At 39.2% G+C, this 25,678-nt stretch overlaps 3 protein-coding genes across 4 annotated transcripts in view; all 3 read right to left on the bottom strand.

Annotated features, from left to right (window-relative positions):
• Positions 1-914: 914 nt before the first annotated feature.
• On the bottom strand, positions 915-8,638 carry vps26a (VPS26, retromer complex component A). The gene is made up of 9 exons (XM_005915111.3): positions 8,524-8,638; positions 7,339-7,488; positions 6,603-6,678; positions 6,164-6,320; positions 5,360-5,524; positions 5,139-5,245; positions 4,810-4,911; positions 4,512-4,621; positions 915-2,481 (listed from the first exon to the last, which is right to left on the bottom strand). Exons 1-9 carry the CDS (start codon positions 8,524-8,526, stop codon positions 2,365-2,367), a joined length of 987 nt encoding a protein of 328 aa, XP_005915173.1. The 5' UTR covers positions 8,527-8,638; the 3' UTR covers positions 915-2,364.
• Positions 8,639-11,199: 2,561 nt separating this feature from the next.
• Positions 11,200-17,370, bottom strand: srgn (serglycin). Of its 2 annotated transcripts, none has more exons than XM_014340381.2 (4): positions 17,178-17,370; positions 15,455-15,596; positions 12,035-12,270; positions 11,200-11,923 (listed from the first exon to the last, which is right to left on the bottom strand). In XM_014340381.2, exons 1-4 carry the CDS (start codon positions 17,230-17,232, stop codon positions 11,823-11,825), a joined length of 534 nt encoding a protein of 177 aa, XP_014195867.1. In that variant the 5' UTR covers positions 17,233-17,370; the 3' UTR covers positions 11,200-11,822. The 2 variants fall into 2 exon arrangements, with proteins under 2 accessions (XP_014195867.1, XP_005915174.1); XM_005915112.2 differs by having other exon boundaries at positions 12,074-12,270.
• A 5,346-nt stretch (positions 17,371-22,716) lies between these two features.
• Positions 22,717-25,678, bottom strand: part of kifbp (kinesin family binding protein) — an 8,632-nt gene continuing 5,670 nt past the window's right edge. The window contains exons 10-13 of the mRNA XM_005915113.3: positions 24,801-24,963; positions 24,519-24,693; positions 24,256-24,441; positions 22,717-24,096 (exon numbers count right to left, since the gene is read on the bottom strand). Coding sequence (XP_005915175.1) covers positions 23,958-24,096; positions 24,256-24,441; positions 24,519-24,693; positions 24,801-24,963 — 663 coding nt within the window. The 3' untranslated portion in view covers positions 22,717-23,957. The remainder of the gene's footprint in view (positions 24,097-24,255; positions 24,442-24,518; positions 24,694-24,800; positions 24,964-25,678) is intronic.

Here is a 25,678-nt window from a genome sequence, read left to right as displayed (position 1 = left end):
CACACACACGCGCGCGCACACACACACACACACACACACACAATGGCATGATCAGACATTGTGTAAAGATAAACATGCAGTAGATAAGACGGGGGCCGAGAGTTTTGGCTTTTAAGTGTTTCTCCTCGTGACCTTGGACAGTCTTTAAAGAAAACCATTGAAACCCTATTTATACAGTATTCAGAAAGACAAAATATTTCTGCCAAGCAAAAAGAAGTGAAGAGAGCGTTTTTTGCAAATAAATTACAGTTTTCAGACAAGAGAGAACCAGACTCCAAGGCTGGACAACGAAGAGCTGGAGTGCAGATCAGCATTCAGACTTTTCTGAGGTGAAAAGCAGCACAGCTTCATGATACATATATGAAAACTGGGGAACTAAAGCTACAAGTATTTTACATATAAAGTCAAACAAAGCAAACAAACAAAAAAAAAAAATGTAGTGAAGTATAAATGTGTATATAGTTTGTGTTACAGACTCAGGATATCTCTGAGGTGAAGTTGTCCTTGAGTGATGTTTGCTTTCAGCGTCCATGCCTCTTTAGTACAAAGGTAAGCATGACAGGGGAAAAGTGCAAATGGATCAAAGCTGAAGGGCAAAAATCACCCAACACATGGGACTGAACAGTGTCTTTAAAGCAGGACCTAGACTACAGGTCTGAGCATCACAGTGGAACATTGTTGGATTTGACAGTATAACCATACTGCAACTCTTCCAGTGCTTACAACAGCTGACGCGAGCCATTCATCACATTAGTATTTCAAGCACACTAAACCAACAGGTTCAATAAAACAGCATGAAAAAAAGAAGAACAGCGAGTCTACAGGCTGCTGATCATCATTAACCACTTTGTTTCTAATGAATCAAGTTGTAAACACAAAAAGTGTCTTTTGATGTAACAGAACTGTTTTTTTTCAGTCATTTCTTTCAATCCTTGCTTAAAAGTCCAATTCACCCACATTTCAAATAGACATATCTTCTTTAAATTTAACAAGTCTGACTTTTGAGCTTTTTTCCTCTAATAAAGGTGGTCAGAAGAATTTCCTTATAGTGCTAAAGTACTAAAGAGAAAAGACAAAGCTTTTCTTATTTGGAACATGGGTGAACCAAACTTTGAGTTATCTAAGATTACAGGTTAGTGATAGAAAGTGCAGTAAAAATTCAAACTGAACGGGTGTCGTAGCAGCCAAAGACATGAACAGAGAAACTACACCTTCAGATATTTGTGGAGGAATTCCTGATGCAAGTTGTTGAAAACTGACATCTTCATTGATCTGCATATGTTACACCTGAAATGTGTGAAATGATGTATTGATGATGCTTGTGGCATTAGTTCATTAATCAATCAGAGAATCAAAAATCAAACATAATCAATTCTCCTTCTCCAGTGTGAGGATTTGTTGCATTTTTCTCCATTGTATGATTGTATATTGACCATCTGGCACTTTGTAGTCTTAGAGATAAATAACTGCTAGCTGAGGTTCAAAATGATGATTTTATGAACCTGATGTCCACGGTGAATGACGTTTTCCTTATTGAAATGTGTTTTGGACTGGAGCTAGAAATGTGTAAAACATCAAACAAGGGGTAACCTTTCTGTTGGGCTGGAAGCAGTTACAGTAACGAAAATATTTAACTGAGAAGTTCCTTCTTTTCCCAGCTCCATGGATGAATAACACCTGATATGAATAAATACAGAACTTGGGTGCTGACTCACATTCTTTGTTCGGGCTGATCCCACCCCACATCATGAATACCTTCACTTACTGGGTCCATCGAGACTCTAGAAAGTGACACTTTGTAGAGTATCTGGGCGAGATGCAAGAGGAAGTCTAAGAGCAGTGCTGTTCAGAAAGCAAACAAAAAGAAGCTCCTGCTGCAGAATAACAAGATAAAATGGTGCGTTGGTCTGTAGCGCTCTCTTCTTTTCCGTCTTTGCTCCTGTTTTATTCCGCATGAAACCCGACTGTATGGCTTCAGTTGTGTGTGCTTGAGTGTGTTTGCAGTCCGAGACGTCAGGATGATAAAAAGGCTGTCTCATTCTTCGTTACTTGGGTTGGTTTGTTTTGCGCGCTTGCCTTGACATGTAGCATTCAGCAGACTCAGACTGTGTGCATCTGTATGCGAGTGTGTCTACGTCCTGGGGCGGGGCGCGAAAGAGAGTGATGATGGGCAGCTCACACCTGACGCTGTGAAGTGGTGCGGGGGGCGGGGAAGGGGGATGCCTGAAGGTGTGTTACGTGTATTTATGAATACAGACATTTCTCAGTCCAGGAAGAGAGTGGGGGCAGGCCTCACATCTCTGGCTGTTCAGCAGTGACGAGCTGTGGTGCGTCTGCATGTATTATCAGTTCTTAGCCCGGCCCTCACATCTCTGGCTGCTCTGCAGTTACCGGCTGGGTTCGGGGCTCGGGAGACTCGTAGCGCTGGTGGAAGTTTCTTTTCCTCAGCTTCTCTGGAGCTTTTCTCCACAAAACAATCTCCTAAACACAGACACAGAGCAGCAAAAATAAAAATACGGTAATGCATGTTTTTAATGTAGAACTATTCATGTACTTATCATATGGAAAAGTTAAGCAAGCTGGAGGTCAGGGTGGGGCTGCATATTGCACATCGGCACAGAGCCACACACCACAATTAAATTACATTAAACTAAAAACAGCAGTTGCTGAGATTATAACGGCTGCAGCCAGTTCAACTTAATGTCATTTTAATTATGTCAAAATGATCCATCAAAGAGATAATTAATAAATGTGCCTAAGACACTATACGTCCTTTATCCCCCCCCCACACACACACACACACACACACACACACACACACACACACACACACGCTTTTAGAAACGAAATCTAGATATAATCAAGCACAATTGAAATTTATGCAACACGAAATTTTATTTACAAATGTGAAGTTAATATACCAACTAAGGTGGGCTAAATTATGGACGTATACGTGAATGAAATCAACTGTGATTCAGTGCTGGTATATGTTGTATCCACTGGCCAATTCATTGGATATGCCTATTAAACTGTATAGTACAAGTATCTATTCAGCCAATCACATGGAAGCATGTAAACATGGTTAAGATGTCCAGCTGAAGTTCAAACTGAGCATCAGAATGGGGAAATAAGTCAAATTAAAAAGACTTTGAACGTGTTATGGCTGTTGGTGCCAGAGTGTCTGAGCATTTCAAAAACTGCTGATCTACTGTGATTCTCCCACATATGGAATGAAATCAGGGTCAAAAAGTTATTTGAAACTAAAATTCTAAGTTTTGATATTTAAAAACATAAAAAATGTGTTAAAAAAAAAAAAACACAACAAAAACAGAAATGTTGCAAAAATGTGTTGTGAGCATGTATCAAAGGGGAAGGGCGGGGCATAGACTAATGAGTGACACCTACTGTGTCACGTTTGTTACAAATTAAAAAGCGGTATTTTGATTGAACATGGCCACTGCTCGTTCACAGGATGCCGCCGGTACCACCCAACAGGTAAGAAACACGGTCTTTGATCATCTTGTGATGGACAGAAATAAATAATATACAGAAATGAACAGGCGAGTCTTAGATTTCTTTACAGCATTCATAGCTCTTTTAGCTCAGCGACCTACCAGCCAATCAGATAACAGTATTCCCGTAACAAAAGGGTTTGAAACAAACAAAAAAAAAAATTACTTTGAAGCTGCATGAAAACAAATAATTTATTAAAAATAAAGTAATTTAGGTTTTGCAAACACATTTTGTTTTTGTTTCAAATATGAAAATAATTTCAGTTTCTAATCACTTTTTCAAATGAATGAAACCTTTGACCCTGATTTAGCTCCACAGTCATCTCTACGGCTGGCCCCAAAAAAGAGAAAATATCCAGCGAGCAACAGCTGGTCTGGAAATGGCTCCTTGAAGTCAGAGGTCAGAGGAGAACACACTGACTGCTTTGAAAGGATCAAAAGGCAGCAGTAACTTAAATAACCACTTGTCACAACCAATGTATGCAGAGGGACATCCGTGAACACACAACACATCGGATCTTGAAGCAGATGGGTTACAGCAGAAAGATCGCTTTGGATGCCACTCCTGTCAGCTAAGAATAGGAAACTGCAGCTACAATTCAGAGAAGCTCACCAAAAATAGTACTAGCAAGGTGCACCTAATAAAGTGGCCAGTGGCTGTAAATACATTAATCACTTTTTGTGATCAAAGCAGGATTTAAAAGTTCCTGGTGTTGTTCTCTGGCCCACTTCTGTTTTCCTTTGTGCACTGCATATCCACAGCCCTGCTGTTCTGTCTAAGGTTACCACTCATTTAGCAATTAGCGTTACAGCATTAGGAATCAAGTGCATCATTATTTTGGTACCGGATCCCCTCAGTTTCCTGATGGAACTACAGATTCTAATAACAAAAATCAAAAACCCTGCACCTCTCTCCAGAAATAAATAAATATACACAATATAATTTCACAATCACACATATATAACACAGCCCGTTTATTTGGAGTGGTGGTGACTTACCTGTTGTTTAAAGTATCTCCTGTCCTCTTCGTCCACCAGCACCAGATTAAGGAAGTAGCGTACAGAGAACTTCTTGTTGACATCCCTCATGGTGGGTGTCAAGTCATATCCTGTAAGGAAACATGAGGGACGATTAGATGTCACTAACAAAAAACAAAACAAAATAAAAAGCAAACAAAAACTGGCCTGTTTGACTGTTTCATGACGAGGGAAGTTAACAGGAAAAGCGATATCCTGATGATAGGAGTCTGGATCAGCACTCAACATAATAGCTGCCAAAGAGGAGATGAGCTCTTACCAGCCAAGAACAGTCTGATGGGAATTGATTCTCCTTTAACTGGGGCTCCATCCATGATCTCGTACTTAGCAACCGTCTCTGTCTCTGTGGTAGTACTGGGACCTGAAAAGGAGGACAAGGACTTTACTACCGGAGACAAAATATTAAAGTGGAGCAAAGTTTCCAGTACTCTTAGTGGGACACAGTTGGTTTACAGAGAAGAAAAGAAACCAGGTTTAAAAGCTGAGAGGAGATGAACTACAGAGTTAATCCAAGTCCACAATGACTTGTCATTTATATGCTCTATCTAGGTTACTTTATTTTTATATGTGGCTGCCCTGGATTCTCACCTATGCCTGTTATCTCCTTCTTAATGAGCTGCAGCTCCATGTGTTGGATCTTGATTCTGACCAGCAGGAAATAAATCTTCCCAACAATCACATCCTTGAGGTGGTACCTATAAGAAAGGCATAAATGCAAGTAAAGACAGCTCTTATTTAGATTTGGGATTTTCTGCAGTGACAGAGCATTAACTTGTTCATTTGATAAGTTAAAGTCACATTGCTCTTACTTGGATTTATTGTATTCAAACTCGATGTGAAGACAGTCTTCTATGCCGACCTCCATTTTGATCGAATTGTTGATGTCAGGGTAGGTGGCTAACTGATGGACAATTAACTCGTATTCCTTCACCAAGTCAGACAGGCGCCGAACTATTGTCACCCTGAGGAAGTATCTGCAAGTCGAACACGACAACACACCAAGCTATAAAAGTCAGACTGAAATCATACAGATTTTTTTTTCTCTATTAGAAATAAAATGCATTAAAAAAAAAGAAGTAGCTGAACAAAAAAAAGCTTGATGGATACCATTAGTGCACAAGAGTGATGGCCAGCTGAGGCATCACTTAGTATGTTTTATATCCTGTTAACAATTGTCCATGAAAGTTTCACCTCAAACAAACTTGGCCTGAACATTTTAACATAAGTGTTCATGAACACTTATGTGTGTCATGTTCATACTCTATCTCAAAGGTTGTTTCTGTCTGCTTAATTTTTGATTAAATCTTATACAGGGTCATTAGTTTCTCTCTCCTGCACGATGTGTGTGTGTGTGTCTTTTAATTAAATAGTATCTGAGTCACACTTGCATGTGGAGAGTACAGTGTGGAGTGGAGGAGAGACAGGCAAACTGAAAATAAAACAATTTGAATTGATGACATTTGATGACTGTAACTGTAAATGAAGAAAAAACAAAAACATCCAAAAAGCGGTAATCTGTGTCACAGCGAGCTCACAAGCCCTGCACCTACTCAGTAGTAAAGACTATTGAGAAATCTGACAGAAAATAAACATTACATAATAGGTTGTGTCACCTTAGCCTAACGTTGGCTCCAGTATAGGACTCATAGGGCTTCTCCACCTGCATGAACTCAAAGTCGTAGCTTCTGTTCTGGGTGAGCTCTCCCGGTAAAGCCAACTCTTTGACCAGGTCCACAAACTCGTGGGTGTTGCTCTTATCAGAGAAAAGCTCTGAAATATAGCAGAGAGGATTCAGACTGGCTGAAGGTCTGATTGCTTTGAATTCACTTAAAAAACAAACAAAAAAAACCCCAAATCTGTATTTATTAGTTTTATTTGAGCATTTCATTCTCTTTCAACACACTGCACTCATTATCTTTGTCCCAAAGCAAATACAGTTGGAGGCGGGGGTTAGCGGCACTACGGCAGACCTGCACATGATAACCACATGCCCTGTTAAACCTTTCAGCCATGTGATAAAGCCACATTAACATTAGCATCAACCATGCTCACCTATCTGTCCAACAAACTCGATGCGGATCCCCTGGTGCTCCAGCCGCTTTCCTCCCTGCTTCACATTTAGATTCACCTGAAGAGGAAACATTTGTTGAGAACAAGTTTCTTCTTGCTTGCATGAACTGGTGCTATATGAATAAAAGTGGACTGAACAGAAAGATAATATTCTGACATGCTACCAGCATAATGTTCCTTTAAAGGGCTTTTCTTTTATGATTATTGTGCATATTTCTTTATAACTAACATATATTCCTATTTGCTTGCCGACTTTCAACAAACCTGTAATAATTTCTTCTCCAAAAATAAATCTCCTCACATTTCTCTGCTTGACAGCTGTTAGGTAATCACGGTGAAAACTGTTTATTACAATCAACATCAATGGTGAATATCTTTCTGCTGTTACCACACTAACTGACCTTTTACTTGATTTTGAGTTGTGCTGGATAACAGAAGTCAACAGTGAACAAGGCACATATCAGACTGCTCAATAGAGCTCATGCACAGCAACAGCAGACGCAAAGCCGAAGCCAAAGCAAGTCTTGCATGCTCATCAAAAAAATCGTAATTTCCCACTGGACTTAAAGCAATGAACCCAAAATAGACTGAGAAGTCCATTATACACTGACTGACTGAAACTATCTGCTGCGCAGAAAATGAGAACAAACTTAAGCTATGCTTCACATGTGCAGGACCCACATTGTGACATGTGATAAATGACGCAAACACAGTTTACCTTTCCAGAAACCGACTCTCCATCGTAGAACAGGTAGTGTTTCTCCACTTTCCCATCTTCTGTTTTCAGCTCGGCCGTCTTTCTGTTCTCTGCATCATTCAGCAGTACATCTATCTCACAAACTGGCCCGAACAATCCTCCCAGGAAACTCTAGAAACACAAAAACATTCAGAGGATGAAATTCAGAGCAATCAACATGCTATGTAATCAAACATATGCTGCTTTTAAAACAACTAAAGAGAAATTGCAGCTAGCTGTAATAAGAAGCCCTGAGCTGTGCTGTAGCTTCCATCAACATGAATCTGCCCTAAAGACAAATGACTTTGTTTACACACAACCCCAACAAAATGTTGCAGTGATAACAATGACAGTTATAGAGAGAGATGCCAGGTTAGTGTCCTCATCTGTGATGGAAGCTCTGACATGAATATCACATGTTAAAACCCACTATCTCACCTCCTACTTATTTACGGCATCTGTTATTGCCATAACAACCAATTCACCAGTCACTATCTGCACAGTCGCATTATTTTCCTCTGAGCTGGCACAAAGTCACAAACAAATGCTTCAACATGCAGAAGCAGCAAATCACCAAGAATGAGCTCAGTCATCAAGTATTTATATAAGATGAGAATCAACACTGAAGTAAACTCTTCATAGAACCCCCCTACCCCCAAATTAAACAAATTATCAGCTACCCAATCACTATTGAAAGCCGACCCTCGAATCAATAAGCGAACAACCCTTTGCCCTTAATCAGAAAATGAATTGGCTTAATTTCTACGGTTATTGCAGTAATTCAACATGCATGTGACGGCACAACTTCACTGAGCTAACGATCAGCAACGTCTGCTAACAGTGACATTTGTTTGAACCACTCATCTACCCGACTTTTTGACCGAACTCAAATACTTGCCTTAGCAATCAACACGTTTAACTGCTGGCATCATGCTGCTGGGCCATTAGCTAACCAAAACATCACGATCATTGAGAAAGACGGCCTCCTAGCGATGCTAATTCGACCAGCCCAGCTAGCTTTCTTTACAGGGTTGAGTATTAAAATTAATTGCTTCCTCAGAAAAACGGAAACTCGTGTTAATGTTATATTTTCATGAACAAGAAACACCAAACACCGCCTCCAATTTTACTGTAGCCTGACCAGTCAATGTTTGTTTTTACACTTACCATCTCGGCCGTCTAGACAGTTTTGCTAACAGCTAGCCTCGCTTCGTGTAGCCAGTCTGTCACTGAACTAGGGCTAACCGTCATGTGACCCGAATCATGTGTATGTGGGCGGCCACGGATATGGAGGATTGGAGGTTGAAGGCACTCACGAATACCGGTACCACCTAACAATTAGAAAGGGGGAAAAAAGCCATAACCTGTATAGGTAAGGCTGCTGGTTGAGTTCATGTATTTGCTGTTGGTGCAGACTTTAAAGGTAGTTTTTGTAGTTACTTTCTGCACGTTTTAACTAAAACATTCACCACCAGGGGGCAGCATAATTCTAGTTTTTGTTTGTTTTTTGTTACCTCAATTTCCTCTATAGATTTAGCTTTATTGCCCAACCCCCATTGTAAAAAATTATTCTTAAAGGTTTGCCTGATTAATTAAAGATTATCCTGACTTACTATAGCTTCTTGTCATTCCAGGTGTTTGCAAAACGTTCAGCTATACTTAATTGGAAAAACCCTGACGTGTGTAAGTCAGTATCAGTGGTGTAAAGCGAGGTGTGGATTCGCTGGCAAATATGAGGCATGTTTTGTAAGGGCAAAACCAAACCAAAAGATAATGCAACCTTAGAAACCAAGCGGGCTACACGGCGTGGACATGGCAGAAGCACTGACACAGCCAGTAGCACGTCTACAGGAAGGCAACATTTAAATGTGCTACATCAGGGGCAATTCCAAACCCCAAGGGCCAGTGTCCTGCAGGTTTTAGATCTCACCTTGGGTCAACACACCTGAATCACATGATTAGTTCGTTACCAGGCCTCTGGAGAACTTCAGGACATGTTGAGGAGCTAATTTAGCCATTTAAATCAGCTGTGTTGGTTCAAGGACACATCTAAAACGTGCAGGGACACCGGCCCTCGAGGCCTGGAGTTGCCCACCCCTGCGCTACATGGACAAAAGCGTTGGCTTGTTAGCTCTGTTGTGGACACTGACACAGCGAACTGGAGACTGGATGACCAACTCATTCGCGTTATACTCATCATGTTTAGATGGAATGCAATTTCTTGTCGGACAACTCCATGACATCTCAAAAAATACAGAGATGTCGTGGTACCCACCTGTCCACACGGATCTTTGTCTGATGATGAAATCTATGTCTCGATCCCAATACGAGCTGCTAAGCCATGGAAACCCACAGTGTGAAGCTCTTGGTGCATGGTTTTTATGCTGATTTTAACGCCAGAGGAGGTTTGGAGCGTTGCAGTAATGAAGTCAGCAAAGTGTTGGTGACTTTTATCCACTATAAGCTTCAGCATTCATAACTTGGCATGGTCTGCCACTTCATGGCTGAGGAAATGCTTGTACTTTCCAATAATACCACTTAGAATTTATCGTGGCATATCCAGAAGGGAAGAAATAAACAGCTTAGTGCAAAGGTGGCATTTTAGTACAGTACAAAGCTAGCATAGCATGGAAGGAAATTGATTTCCCCATTGAGACTAAAAACATATGATTTCATATGAAACATATGAAAATATGAGGAAGCCGTTTTACAGCTGTAAATTAAGTTCAGTGCCACTTGGTGGGCGAATAAATAATTTCAACAGTGTTCTAATATTGGCCACAAATTTAACAGTGGAAAATCTGAAGACAACCTACAACAGAAGCTTGTTTCTGCCACTGAAAAAAAGAATAGAAGTGAATAGAAATTTCAGGCCATTTTCTCAAAAGGAATAAAGTTAGAGTTTCAAGATATTTCTCCATTTTGATTATTTTCTCACAAGTCTGAAATTTTGAGATAGTAAACTTAATTTTTAATTATTACGGAGCCCCCCAGGGGACATGGGAGAAAAAAAAATTAGGGAGGAAAAAAAAAAAATTAGGGAGGAAAAAAAAAATTAAGACGGACTTTTGCGAGATCTCGCAAAAGTATCGGCCTGCAAGTAGCGAGTCTCGCAAAAGTATTGCGAGATCTCGCAATAAGTATTGCGAGCGCTCGCAAAAGTATTGCGAGATCTCGCAAAAGTTTTAGCCGCATTCTTCGGAGGCCGCCAGCTCGAAGCCGACCGGGAGGTCGAGGCACGATGTGCCGGGAAAGCGGTGTTCCTCCCGGCTGTAGTAGGTCTCGACCTCCCGTTAGCTTCGAGCTAGTGGGTGTCAGATCTCCAAAAACCTCGGAGCTCTTTTGCAAATATGTGATGTCTTGTAAACCGAGCAGGTATCTGACGTTTACACAACTACATTCACGCCTCAAAATATCTTAAAAGTGTATTTTGTGACCCAGAAAGAGTAATATTACAACTAAGTAGCTGCCGCCATTGTTGGAGTTTTGCGAGATCTCGCAATACTTTTGCGAGCGCTCGCAATACTTATTGCGAGATCTCGCAATACTTTTGCGAGCTCGCAATACTTTTGCGAGATCTCGCAAAAGTCCGTCTTAATTTTTTTTTTCCTCCCTAATTTTTTTTTTTTCCTCCCCAATTTTTTTTCCTCCCATGTCCCCTGGGGGGCTCCGTAAATTATAGATGGCAAATATGTACTTTTTTCTAGTGAAAATAGCTCCTGATGTTGCTTGCAAGTACCGTATAAAAAAATCAAACGCTTGAATAATAGAAGGTACCTCAGTTTAAATTACTGAGGAACTTGACATATATGAAAGCAGTTATGAGAACAGATAACACAGTAGTAGGGATAAAATAAACACTTTATTGGTAGAAGTTTTTTTCAAATTGAAATTACAGAGTTTGTTAAAAATGCATGTGTGTTTATAGTACATATTTCGAATATGTTCTAACTCTGGTTAGGACTTTCTGAACCCATTTCTGAGGGGTTTGCGTCTTGAAGATGATCTCGTTTAAATCTTGAGCCGGAATATTTTTCAATATTCCCAGGTTAGGCATAAAATGTTGCAGGATTTGTGAATAAAGGGATCAAATAATTTAAATAAGTGTTTCTAAGGAACACGTTCCTTAAAACTAAAAAAAATGGCTGGAGTAATGCAATGCATGGACAAAGGCATGCTTTTATTGCACTGGTATTACAATGATTTAAAAGAATATTTTTATTTATATTTAAAAAAGCATTTGAAAGCTTTTTTCCATAGGAAAGCACAATACTGGCACAATTATTTTCACATTGTTTACAGTCGTTGTTTTGGCCTTTCTGAAAATAATTAATAACAATAACACAGAGAGTACAAAAAATGGCATTTGTTTTTTCCCAGCAGGTGGAGTTTACTATAAGCCCAGACAGGGAATCAAATTAGATGCCAGCCTTGTTTATGTGCTTCGGAGTGGTTGGCAGTCCAGTCTACAGCTGCAGAAGGTGGTCTTCTTTGTAATCACGCTCATCGGGTTTTACCTCATCGCTGGTACGCCTGCTGGCGAACAGCCTCCTCAGGTCACTCATATCTTCAGAGGAGAAAGATAAACAAGGAGAAAGATCAAATTACATGGAGCAAACAAAAGAGAAAACACATGGATTCTACTGAATCCATGCGAATCCTGTCCTACAAAAAATACCTTCACTTTCTTTCCAGAGCATGCCAGAACCAGTCTCACCGAGGTCGCTCTTGTCCGCCATGTATGGACCTTCAGCTGCAGAGCCTTCGTAACCACCAGAACCTTCCTCGCCCAGGAATATTCCAGGTGACTCGCTCAGTTTCGATTCCTCCTCCTCTGCCTCCTCCTCGTATTCCTGCTCTTCCTCATCGTCCTCCTCCATTGGTGAATTCTCATCCTCCACAGGCTCTGCCTCCCTGAAAACACATAAGACGTGAGATAGAGAGATTAGCTGATAAATGTCTCTTCTTTCTCTTTCTGCTGCTCCTTTTACGGGTCGCCTCAACAGATCATCTGCCTCTACACATCTAAACCATCTCAGCCTTCCTGCATTTACTTTGCAGGAAGGCTGGATTTTGTGAAGCACTTTGACCACCTCTGGTTCTAAATGTGCTATACAAATAAAGTTGTACTTTGTCTCCCAGCTCATCTCCCTGAGCTGTCCCTCTGATGTACTCCTTTCTAATCCTGCCCAATGAAAACCTTCACCTCTTCAGCTGTGCCTCCTGTTTTGTGTTAGTGCCAGCATCTCTAAAACATATATAATAGTAGGTCTCTCTACTTTTTGGTAAGCCTTCTCTTTTGCTCTTGCGGCTGTCTTTGCATCTCCAAACTTTGCTCTGATTTGAGACTTTAATATTTGTGTGCATGATAACAACTCCATGAACAGGGATTGAACTGTACTAAAACATCCACATGTTTTTTTTCCTGGCTGAAAGTTTGGGATTTTACTCTAGTCTTTATTTTTTTTCTTACAACCAGCACAGAACGAGGGAAGCTGTTTGGCAGCAGAGAGCGTGAAAAGCATTTGAGATCTCTAAGACAGCAAAGTGTCTGATAACAAAACTATTGACTTTACAACTTTGAGCTGCTGTTGTTAACCTGCCATCTATGTCTCCACCACTTCAATTGCGTTATTTCCTGTCCTCTTCTGCTTTTACACTCCTACCAACAACTTGAATTTCATTGTGACTGCATCATTAAGAACATTTCTACAGTCTTGTAGAGCTTGAGCTTGCTTGCGTATTTGCTTTGCATATATCTTTATCAAATGAAATTTAGTTTGAGAATCTGACTTGAACTGCTTCGTCAGTGGGCTTTCTTTTCCAGGTTGTTGAAATAAATAACTTCATATTAACTAATGATACAAGTAATACATATATAATCCTGTGCTTCTCAGATAGGATTATCCAAAGAGCTTGACACATACAAAAATACAAAACAATAGACCAGAAGCAACAGCCCACTTCCTCTGTACACTTCCTTGTGACTTCCGGTTCAAGGCGTGCTGTAAAAAGGACGGCTGCTGCGGAAGCTCCGGTGATTATAAGCAAGCTTCAGCGAAAAGACTCAAACAAGCCAGACGCTGTTCATATTTAGAGGTTTTTTACATTTCATCACAATGTTAACAGCTGAACCTTTTTACCTGCTACCCTCTAACTCTTGTCTTTGTGTCTGTAATGAGTTTATGGCATGTTTTCTATACACACCTGTGAAAACACAGAACATGTGAAATTCATCCAAGTTTTTATTAAGTTATCTGAAGGTTTGTGTTGTCACAGACGTTTCAGTAACACGATAGAAGGACTCTTACTGAGAAAAATGTAATCTGGGATGTTCACTTTTGAAAGATTTCCTTTATTTTTGAACATAATTTTGTAACTGAAAGGATTGACATTAAGAGGAACTTTAAAAGAGGAAACTGAGGGCGAAGACCATGATTGTGATACTCTTACTTTTTTTTTTTAGAGGTCACACATATTAAAATATCAGTTTTTTCACAGACACATTTTATGCTAAACAGAAATTCAAACACATGCTGCTTTTTTACCAGCTCATTAATTAATTTCTAAGTTTAGTAAAATTTCACTAAGTAGGTTTTTAATGTATGTTTTAGAATCTTTATACATAAGCATATGTCCTCCTAGGATACACAGTATACACACATATTACACAGTAAAAATGAATAGTTTTAACAAAGCAGCAGCAAAGATTATAGTACCTGCCGGATAATTTATACAGAAAGAGCAACAATGTAGCAACTGAACTGTTAAAATGTTTAAAAATTAATTTGATACTAAACTATTTAGCTCAATATAAAATTGTGACGATCGTGAAACAAAATCTTCGTGTGTTAACGTAACAATCCATTGTGGACCTTGTGAGAGGAGCACAGCTGAGACTTTTTATGTTTGTATTTTTTTTAAAAGCATAACAAATAATATTTGATACGATTATATCTGAAACTGTAAATATGGAAATTTATTTATTTACTTTTTAAAGTTGAATGGGAAGCTAATCCACACAGAAGTAAATCACAGACAACCTTAAATTTCAATTTTTGATGCTTTTCTTCCATTTTACATTTTTAAGTCTATCATCATACAACACATTTAAAACCATTGATGCCACCACTCAGAGGAACAAGTCACTGAGGACATTAGCGATTTTCATTTGTAATAAAAGAGACTTTATAAAGTGTGGGCTAAAATCCTGCTGAAATATGAAATTCATCATAAAAATGATGAAATGAGCCATTTTTCCTCCGAAACCTACACACAGTGTCTCTGCATCTGTCTTAATAGCCTGTTGCAACAAGCGATGAGTTCACTTCCTCTGTGCTGAAGTCTGCAGTAAGCAGAGCTCAAGTCTACCTCATGTTTGGAGTCTCTTTTATGATCCAATATATGTGAGTTACTATGTTGATATAATACAGAATGCATTTTTATTCAAATGTATCTCTTTATACCATAAATTACAATTTTTTTGGAAGTGTCTTAATGTTTTGTGCACTTGGCAACTCTGACCTCCAGGGTATGCACATTTTCAAGATATGTATACTTTGGGTAAAGTTAAAATCATCTAAATTATTTCCTGCGCAGAGAAAGAACCAACATTCCTTGCATTCATTTCAGACTATCAGACATCAGCTCATTTAAGTTCTAAATATTTCTGTGTCTTGTGAAGAAAAGATCATCAACTATTGTGTTTTTCTTTCTTTCTTTAGTCCAGCTGTAACCTCCCTGCCCTTTCTCTGGTTACTCTCTTTCTTTATCCCTCCACGTTGTCTTCTATTTTGGCTTTTCTTGGCCACCTACCTCACACTTATATACTCTCAAACGCACAAGATAAGAAAACACACAGGCAAGCATGCAGAGAGAGCCTGCACTGCTCACCAAGGTGACAAAGCCAGTGCAGCATCAGCATTTTTCATATTTAAAGTCAGCTTTTGTCTAAAAACAGCACTCTCTTGTTTTTTTCAGACCCAACTGAACATTGACGTGAACTCGCCGCCACCTCTGTCCTCTGAGCAGCTCACAAATAAAAAAAAAACAACTTCACATACCAGATGTGAACAGACTACGACACACGAACACTTACAGATACTCTGCAGCAGAAGCAGGCAGTTTTGATGGCAGATCTGGACTCCACTCCATCTCTGGGCTTTGTTGAGTCACACAGTTGGCCTGGTCACCATCAGGGTTACATCTCATAAACTTATACACAGCAGTCCTTGGTGCTCCTAGAGACAGACAAGTGTAGATAACATTTTATTATTTTGCCCCGTTAATAGTACATTTTACCTTTATTCACACACTCAGGGAACATTTCTGGATATATTTAGTGTTCGTGATCTCCACGTTTGGACGTTTTTAAGATTACAACATTAGTCTGTGATGGAATAAAGTAACGGTTTTCTCAAAGGCCTTCAGAGCTGTTTATTTTCTTAAGAAATTAGTTAAAATAGGAAGTAGGAGTATTGCAACTTTTTCTCCACGCATTGCAGCACGTTGATCGTGGAGGTTGTGTGATGCTAAAACCATTAAGAGTTGAGTCATTCCAACAAATATTAAATATTTGAGAAATTGTAACAAGTATTTGGTTGGTCTGACGATTTGTTTGCCCTCTCTAACTCTTTTTGTAAATTTTTATTAGAAAAGCGCCTGTGCTGCTGAAGCTGTACTGATAATTATTTATTACATCTATACTACTGGCAAAGATAATCTATCACTATCTGTTATTCAGGCAATTAAGATGTGGAAGTTAGACAGCTGGCTTCTTTGCACCACAGGCTTCCTGTCATAAGGCTGTCACAGTAAATATACATGTGAACACTCAGTAGCCACTGATGATAAAATGATGAGTATAAGTGATGGTGTCATGTGCCCATAGTGCTTTTGGGTGTGTTACTATTGAACACCCACAATAAAATAAAGTCTAGTATTTTTTTTTATATAATCATGCAGCCAAAAGAAAGAAAGAAAGAAAGAAAGAAAGAAAGAAAGAAAGAAAGAAAGAAAATTCTTAGACGATCAACACGTGAAAATCTGCTATGACTGTAAAATTACTTACAAACTTTTTAAGTATTTAACTCAGTGGATAAAAACATAAAAGTCTTATTGCTATCATAAATACAATACAATCACGTGTACACGGGAAAATATCTAATAGTGTCTGATTAATTGGGGCCTCAGGGGGGTTAAAATGTGGCTGTTTAGTATCGGATATATTTTACGCAAAATGGTTTGTCCATTCCGTTTCACTACTCTCTCTCTCCGTCTCTACATTTATATTTAAAAAGTGTTCAAGAAGTATGTCGAAACTTAACTCGGAAAATGAAACGCCTTTGTTTTTTTCCGATACCTGGAGTCCTACCATTACATCATGGCATGTTACTGTAAAGCACGCAGCATCTATGTTATGTACATGTATTTTATTTTATATATATACATTCGATTTTATAGGGGTTTTGAAGTCTAATGCTCAACTTGAGGGGATGCTGATCGACTCTGAGAACCCTGGATTGATTAAATGAGTCATAGAGACTTACAGTAATCACAGTATGCTGACGCAGAGTTGTATACCAGTGAAGTGGAACAGTTCCTATTTTTTTGCTTGTCAATCAGAAACCCCCGAGGGCCCTGGGATTCCCAGTGACTTTCTATGGGAGGATGTTCCCGGAAAGCACTTAAGCTGTCAGGATGGTAAACATGTCCACTTGTTGTTTCCTCAACAACCTGACCCGATAAAGTATACTGCGACATCAATCCCGGTAAAAAAAAAAAAAAAAAGAGGCACAAAGTAGATTTAATTGTCGACTTACCCTTTGTGCTATGTAAGGCGAGGCAGGAGATGAGGAGGAGAAGAATCAGTTTCATCTTGTTCAATTTGTCTCTCTTTAGTAAAACAGGAAAATGTCCTCCTGAAGGCAGTCCCTTTCTGAGCTCAAGCTTCTTTGCGTTGTGAAGTATAACTGTAAACTGCCTCAGACAGCCAAACTCCCCCTGAAGAGGCTCAGCCCTCCGTGTGCGTCATGGTTTCCTGAGTCTTCTTGTGTAGAAAATAAGTGGCTGAAACATCTTCCTGAGTGGAAACTTTTGCATTAGCATCAGATATGAGGTCTGAGTTTGCGCAACTGCAAACTTGGACGAAGGAAATGCCGAATGATAGCAGCAAACATTCAGATCTGTACGATTTTTTTATAATGTGAAAGGAAGCGATAATTTACCCTAATTGACTGCCGAGCCACTTCATGTAGAGATAAGGACACGATAGCATCAAAGGGATCTTCTTCTTTCAGATCAACTCCCTTCACTTCAGTTGACTCTGTTCTTTTTACTTCTCTCAGTTCAGTTCACCTCCAAAAAAGTAATTTTACGCTACCTTGGCGCCCCTATGTGCGCGCGTGTGTTTGTGTAAGTGTGTGAGAGATTTCTTTCTCACTTTTTATTTCACCCACCTTACTTAGCTTCACCTAATTTCGCAGAAGCGGAGAAATGGAAAGGGGGACAGAGGTATCATTCAGCAGCTTTAAACCATTAACAGAACCTTTGCTGTGTTAAATTATTTACACTCCAAATGCCACAGCAACAGCCTCATCTCCCGAGATACCAACAGTACTCCCATTATCACTGACCTGTCTGCTCTTCATATGTTTAGCTTGGCTCCTTCAGTGTGAGTTAATGTGGCCTGCCATTCTTTTGATTCAGTGCCTTTTATGTGCCTCACATGTCCGGCAGATGCTTATGTTGGTCAGTAATGCAATTAAATGCATTCACTGTTTTGTTTTCTACAATTTGATGCACTATTTTTCAGGAGGAGGAGAATTTGCTCCATTGTATGTCAGAGGATACATGTTTTATTCAAATAAAATATATATTTTTAAATGATGTAGTCCCGATAACATGTGGATGATCATTATAACACTGAATTGAGCTACTTTTTGAACTTTAAGGATCAACTCTGTCTTTCTCTTTACTACGGAAGACTGTACAGGTTGAGACAGTTTTGGTTGCTGACATCTGGTGCGTTTCTTAGCCTCAAGCATATAAGGGGATGACTCAGAAGCTAATCAGAGCTGCAGGTAAGACATATATAAAGCTTGTGAAGAGAACACATGTGATTTTAAGAAAGAGTCGTTTCTTTTTGAACAAGCTGACATCATTGAACAAATCTTGGATCTGGACATCATGTCATATTTCAGGACTGATGAACAGCTAAGATAAGTTAAGATAAGATAAATCTTTATTGTCACTGTTACCAGAACAATGAAACACAGATTAGTAAACACAAGATTAGTAAAAAATGCTAGAACATTAGTAAGAAATGTGCAAGTTCGGTAGCTCTAATGCAGGTATTTTGGGGGAAATCCAGGTATTAAAATCATGAATAGTAATTATGCTCCCAGACCATACATGTTTGTTGGATGAGCTTTACCTTTGTCAGAAAATAGAAGTAGTGAGAGCTGAGAAGAGTTTAGTTGTGGCTACTCTAAATGTGAAACCAGGGATTGTTAACATTTAAAGTTATTTAATCATTTAAAACTGGAAACAAATCATTAAATATCAGTTTTAGTTAAAAGGCAATATTCAAACACCGTAACACGAAGAAGAAATGTAAGCTTTATTCAAGTCATACTATACTCTACATGTACTGCACGTTTTGAGTACTTAACCTAAATGTAAAAGCAAATTCTGTGTTTTTTTCATGCTTTGCTTGAATTCTGGGGAAATTATTGATGGTTTCGTGGAAGTTTATTGTAGCTTCAAATTATTCCTGATAAAACAAACTGATAACATGATTGTGGTATCATTAGTGTCACAACATCAGCATGTTACCCCGCCTTACTGCATCAGATGGTGTTCTAATCCCATACACGTTTTCTTGTAAAGTACAAACCGTCCTCAGTTGTATCTGAGAAAAGAAAATAATGAAGAGACTAGATTTCCGCCATTAACAAAAAAAAAGGGGGGGTATTTCTTCATCTTCCTTGACTATGCTGACTTAAAGATTTGATTTCCTCATGTGGGTTATATGGAACATCACACCGGGTTGAATTTGTGACGTCTGGATTAGGTTTTGTGGAACAGCCTAACCCAGTGACCCAATGAGCATCTGTGTGGGTGCTTCCGTTCATGTTACTGTCAGCAGTCTTACTCAAATATTTGTTAAGTTCTTAGACAAAGGCAGAAGTGGCACAGTGGCACAAAGACTGCATTCCTTTCTTTGGCTTTGTTGTGTCAAAAAACAAGGGATCAATAATTTTAATTCAGTTCAGTTTAGTGTATACAGTCGTCAGCTTTACAGCAGTTTACTCTTTCCTTCTTCTCTCTCTTCTTTTTCTGCCTGTTTCAGCTGACACATCAGTAGGAAGTGGTAACATCAGTTGCTATCATTTTCTTCAGGAAATGACACACTAGCCTGCCCAGCCTTGCCTCAAACACACACATACGCACAGGCATACATAAACTTATTTATGAGGCTCATATAGCCGCTTACACAATCCTGCTCTTCTCTGCAATACTAAATATTCGAGTTATTTGAAACAAAGCACTGTCTATACATTCACTAACATTTGTTGCAGTGCATGTGTTCCCCTGCACTAGCCAGTATGAACTATATCTATAAACAGTCATATTTTACAGTCAGCTTGGTTTCTATCCCCACCACTATTGCACTGTGTGGGATTCGAGTCTATTGTCTGGGTGACAAGAGTTTATGGCAACACAGACTGTCTTATTTTTACACTCTCAAACACAGACAGACAGCAAATGCAAACACAGCCATTAACATATGCGCAAATCGACCAGGATCATTTTACCAGTCCAAGTCGGGGTTTGCGTAGTCACTGATAACCATAAGAACCAATTAACCCATTTTCTTTATAGAAATGCTTCTGCTTCTGGATTCGTGAACCATCTCTGTGTCGTAGACAGTCAAAGACAAGAATCTGCAGCGCCATATTGCCTTCCCCTCCTCCTGCTTTGTCTGATCCTAGGAGCGTACGTCAGGTCTGTGAATGCAAACTGAAACTTAACAGTTTAAAAGAAAGAAAACAAAAAAGGTCCTCGTCAATTTTGCAAGTTCACACACATATCAAAACACACTCATTGGCTTTTGTTTACTTTCTTTTTGCAGTGTCGCCAGTCTTAAGCTCAATCGCACTAATAGAACCAGAGAAAAACATCAGAATGAATCAAATGTTTAAAAAAATAGAGGTTTAAGGCACTCACTGGGATGATACATTTGAATTACAAATACATTAAACTTACTTAATTTTTGTGCATCACATTTGTTTTAATTGTATAAATGTTTAACCATTAGCTACAATTATTTTCACAGAAATTCTTTCCACTTCATAAAAAGTGAAAAATCTTTCAGACCTCTTTAGGTGTCTTAAGTTATATTCGAATGCTTGGCAATCCTACAAATATATAGTCATGTGAAAAAAATGTTTCCGCAGCACTCTTTGCAGTCCTGTGGAAACTAAATACACCCCGTGATTCAGTAGCTTATAAAACCACCTGCAGCAACAATAATTTCAAGTAACTATTTTCTATCTGACTTAATCAGCCTCTCACATTGCTGTGGAGAAGTTTTAGCCTGCATTGTTGCTTCAGATCATTGAGGTTTGTGGGCATTTGTTTATGTACAGCACTCTTAAGGTCCTGCCACAGGATTTCAATCAGTCTGAGGTCTGGACTTTGCAACATTTTGATTCTTTTCTTTTTCAGCTACTCTGCTTTACATTTGCTGCTGTGATCTTCGCGCTGTTGCAGTTTCAGCCAGGCTTTAACTGAATACTTTGGTACACAGAGGAGTTCATAATCGACGGGGTCCCGTGGCTGCAATACAAGCTCAAATCATCTGCCCTGCATCGTGTTTGACCTTTGCTATGTGTGCCGTTTGGTTCTCATCAAATTTTGCATTAACTGTGCAGTATAACCAAACAAACATCTGCACTTTGGTCTCACCTGTCTACAGGACATTTTTCCACAAGTCCTTAGCTTTGTTTAGAGTCAACATTGCACACCAAAGTCATATTCTGCTTAGAGAGAAGAGGCTTCCAAACAAGTAATACGTGCTCCCAAAAGGTTGATTCTGTTCATCTGGACGTAGCGTTTTCAGTGGGGAAAATGTTTCGTCACTCATCCAAGTGACTTCTTCAGTCTCAGCTGACTGCAGGTTTCCCCAACCTTATAAACAGTACATTTACAAATAACTGAAACTAGCCAACTGACCTCACAGTCCATTGTTCATTCAGTGGGCTAGTTTCAGTTATTTGTAAATGTACTGTTTATAAGGTTGGGGAAACCTGCAGTCAGCTGAGACTGAAGAAGTCACTTGGATGGGTGGATGACTTGGATTATTTACTTACCTGGATGACTGAGCATGCATCAAGACGAAGTCATACCTGCTCCGTGTTTTTTGTCATTTTAATGTCTAGAATTATAAAATGTCTGCTTTTTAGAGTTGGTCACTCTTGTCTACATTTGATTAGCAGCACCTGGCTACATAAGTGTGCAGCATTTTCCGCTAAGCGCTCTTGAACAGGTTCTTGCTCACAGTCTATTAGTGGTAATTGTGTGATGTCGAGCAGGTTTGCCAGTGCATGTTTTGACAAGTATTAAATGGAGAGCAAGAAAGCAGAAATTGGGCCGTGGTATGTTTTTACATAATGTGGTAAAAACACAAATGCTCTCTTATAGCAAAGTATTTTTTATTTGCATGCTTGTGGAAGTGGGTTTGCAGGTATGTGGAGCTGATGCAGAGGTTAAAGGATGTAACGATGTTTGTTATTTCCCAAAATAAATGTGGTAAATAGATGTTGGTTCTTTGGAAACATTACGACATGGATTTGTGATACATCACTCTGTGAGGGAACCTATTCATTGTGTTTCTTTCCATTTGTCTGAAACTATGTCGAGTAAGGACAAGATATTTGATGACTTAGTTAAACTCAGATTAACGGTTTAAACAAAAAAAGTTAGTCCTCAGTTCTGTGACTGCCATGTCGCTTTACTGCTAGGGAAGATACATAACTGCATATCTGGTTGGCAATCAGTGGTTTGACGGCCCACACATCTGACCTCTGTTGCAACACATTCTAAGGATTCAGCCAACTTCAGTTAACCCCAAATCCATCATGTTTACTGTAAATAGCTTCTAGGAATGAAGCTGTGTCGCCTAACACACTTTAGTTTAGCTGCACATAGTGGTAAATATGTAGCCCTGTAACATGTATAGAATGTAAAACCTCTTGAGGTAAATTAGTAACATTGAGGTATAAATTGACCGGAGTGCAAATGACAGGCGGAAGAACAAAGAAGAAGAAATATGAACTCGACAAAAAGAAGCGCACATGCACTTTTCTTTTTTATAGGCGATCACATAGTCACAGTGAAGTCAAGACATTTTAACAGACACAGCTTTAGACATTTCTCTGCATTAAGCAATCGAATAATCTGGCTTACTAGTATAGTCCTTAAAGTCATTGGCACCCAAAATTGAGATAATTTTAGTTTGTTACTCAGAGCCACACCTTGTGTTATATGAAGGCATACCAGAAAAAAGTCGGTTTAACACTTAGGTTCTCACTGCAAGTAAAAAAAGAAAAGAAAAAAGAAAGCAAACCAAAACTCCCTCAAAAACTCAAAAAAAACAAAAACATGTTGCTAATGTGGTACAAGTGTGAATTAGCTCATTAGTTTTATATCGCTAATCGCTATATGTTGTGCATAAAAACTGGATGATAAGGTTCCTCAGACAGGAAGAAAAAACGGTCTGAAAAAAATGAACCTCACATTATACAAATTATAATGTCTACTAAGCTAACACCAGTGTGATCAGGTCCACTCATTAATGGTCGTCTTGTCAGTCAGTAGCACAAAATAGATGAACTCTCTTAACGTTACCTCAGGCTGGTCGCAGTACGCCATCACACTTATTTCACCATCAGACACTTGTAGTGCACAGAGTGCTTTATAGAAAATAAAGCCACAATAAATTAAAACCAATATGATTAACATTAGAAAGCATGTATTAATCAGACTAGGGTCAGAGGCCAGAGGGTGCTGGGATAGTAAGAATTTAAAACAAATTACAATTTAACAAAATAAAAAAACAAAACGCTGTTTTTGCAATAGCAGCATCTGATATTTTAGTTTTAAACCTACAAAGGCTGTGGCTGTTTGGTTTGTTGTACTCTCTTCCACTGCTAGAGTGAAAAATGAGATCAGATTGTCGCCCATTTGATCCAAAGATGTTGTTTTTTTTCATAACATACCCAACCAGTTTTGACTTCTTAGCAATACAAAAGAGACACTTGTGTTTTCTTATGAATGTTTAACAGGATGCATTTTCTTTGTAATGAGACTTAAAGGTAAATTAACCACAAAGGCTACTTCACATTGGCGAGCAGGTATTTACAGCCGGGTATGTATTCAACAGTGAAAGCAGCATGCCCACTGCACAAAAAGAAGCTAATATAAACACAGAAGTCAGTCAGTTTCCATTCAGTTTTTAGATGGGAGTGTCCGATGAGCGCCTAAAAATGATGACTTTAACCGGATTAGTAAGCAAGTGACGTAAAGAGTGTATTCTTTCAGTTGTTTGAGGCCATCCTTGCTTTGAGACGGTTGATTTTGAGAGGAAGGAGGCCGGCCATCTCCTTACTCAGCTCCAGCTCTGTCTCCACAGTGGCTCCTGCCTCAGGGTTGGCCTCACAATACTGCACCACATACCTGCACAACAGGTGGAAGATGGAAAATCAAACATCATGGCAACTAGCAGGATGCAGTTGATCTAAATAAGTCTTTTTCTATTCTATGTTTTGTGCAATCTTAAAGTCCTGCCAACTATTTTTATATCTAACTGCCAAAGTGCTGGGTGAATATTCGTACTTGTAGTTTTCCAGAGATTTGTTTAGGTTGTCCAGTTGAACAGTAGGTGAGGTGCTGATGAGTCGGCTGTGTAGTCGAGCCACTCTGAAGCGTGCGACCAGAGCTGGTCTGAGAACTTCCTCCTCCAGGCGCTCTGGAAATTTTCCTTCTGGAGAACACAGAGAGTCTAAGAACATCTGGAAGTACCTGAAGAGAAGAAGATACAGAAATTACTCAGACATGAGTAAAACAGACCCACAGAGAACAAATAAAAAAGTACTTACTTGGCAGAGGCAGAGCAAAGATGGTTAAATTTCTTAATGGTGTGGTTATCTAGAGACTGTGTGTCTGCTTGTCGGTTGGCCAATGCAAGTTTTAGGTCCATCATTTCATTGTAGGTCTCAGCCAATTCGAACATCAACTGTCTGCGGATCATTAGGTAGTACTGTGCGTTCAAGTCTACAGAGAAGGAAAGACAAGTTAAGTCAGCTAACTGGTCATTTGCCTCTGTTCTTCCTCAACTAAACTTCATTAGAAAAGACATGACAGTGTCTTTAAAGAAGTACCGTTGCAGATCGGCTCCAGCATGTCCACCCTTCGTTTGTGCATCTTGCAGCGCCGCTCCAGATCCTCTTCAAAGAAGGCCAGGGATCGGAACAGAGCACTGTGATCCTGCAAAATCTCTATGTGGTCTGTCACATAGCCATCCATCTGAAAGTAGTCCTTGGCCTTTCAGAGTGAAACAATAGAGATACAGTCAAAAAAAGAAAAGAAAAAATTCCCTTCCTCACGCTTCTCTTTATGAGTGAGTTTGGGTGGGGAACTATTGCTTTTTCTATAATATAAAAGCAACCTTAAAGCCAACCTCACACATTAACCACTGGGTCACAACACCCACGTACACATTTCAGGACCACCAAAAAGTACGGCTTTAAATACACGCTGTGGGTTCAGTGGTTGGTGTTTCTTTCTCACACATGAACAGCAGAAAATATTTGAACGAGGGTAAACACGAAACTGGGATCAAATCTAACTCAGGATTTTTAGTCTTTAGGATGTGCACTTAATTTTTACGTCAGCAAGAAATAAAATGACAGATCAACTGTAACGTGAAATATTACATTGGATACAGTAAGGGTGTCAAACTCATCTTAGACAGTGGGCCACATCCAGCCTACTTTGGTTTTAAGTGAAACAAGTGAAACTACCCTTTCTGTCAGTGTACAGCCCCATTGAATCCAAGAGTTTCAACAGAAAGTTGCAAGTTTTCTACATGATGAAGAAAGATCGCTGCAGCAAATCCAAGAAATCTGTTAACATGACTTTTTATGACTAAACTGTAAGTGATAGGCATGTAAAATGACAGAAAAATGTGTGTGTTCGTCTGCCTGTGATGAGTGAATGGTTTGTGTTTGTCATATATATATATATATATATATATATA

Source organism: Haplochromis burtoni, unplaced genomic scaffold (assembly GCF_018398535.1).
Source record: "Haplochromis burtoni strain Fernald_Lab_line unplaced genomic scaffold, NCSU_Asbu1 Contig_11, whole genome shotgun sequence".
In the NCBI taxonomy this organism is placed as follows: domain Eukaryota; kingdom Metazoa; phylum Chordata; class Actinopteri; order Cichliformes; family Cichlidae; genus Haplochromis; species Haplochromis burtoni.
Note: the sequence above shows the minus strand (reverse complement) of the source record. Positions and strands in the feature narration are given on the sequence as shown.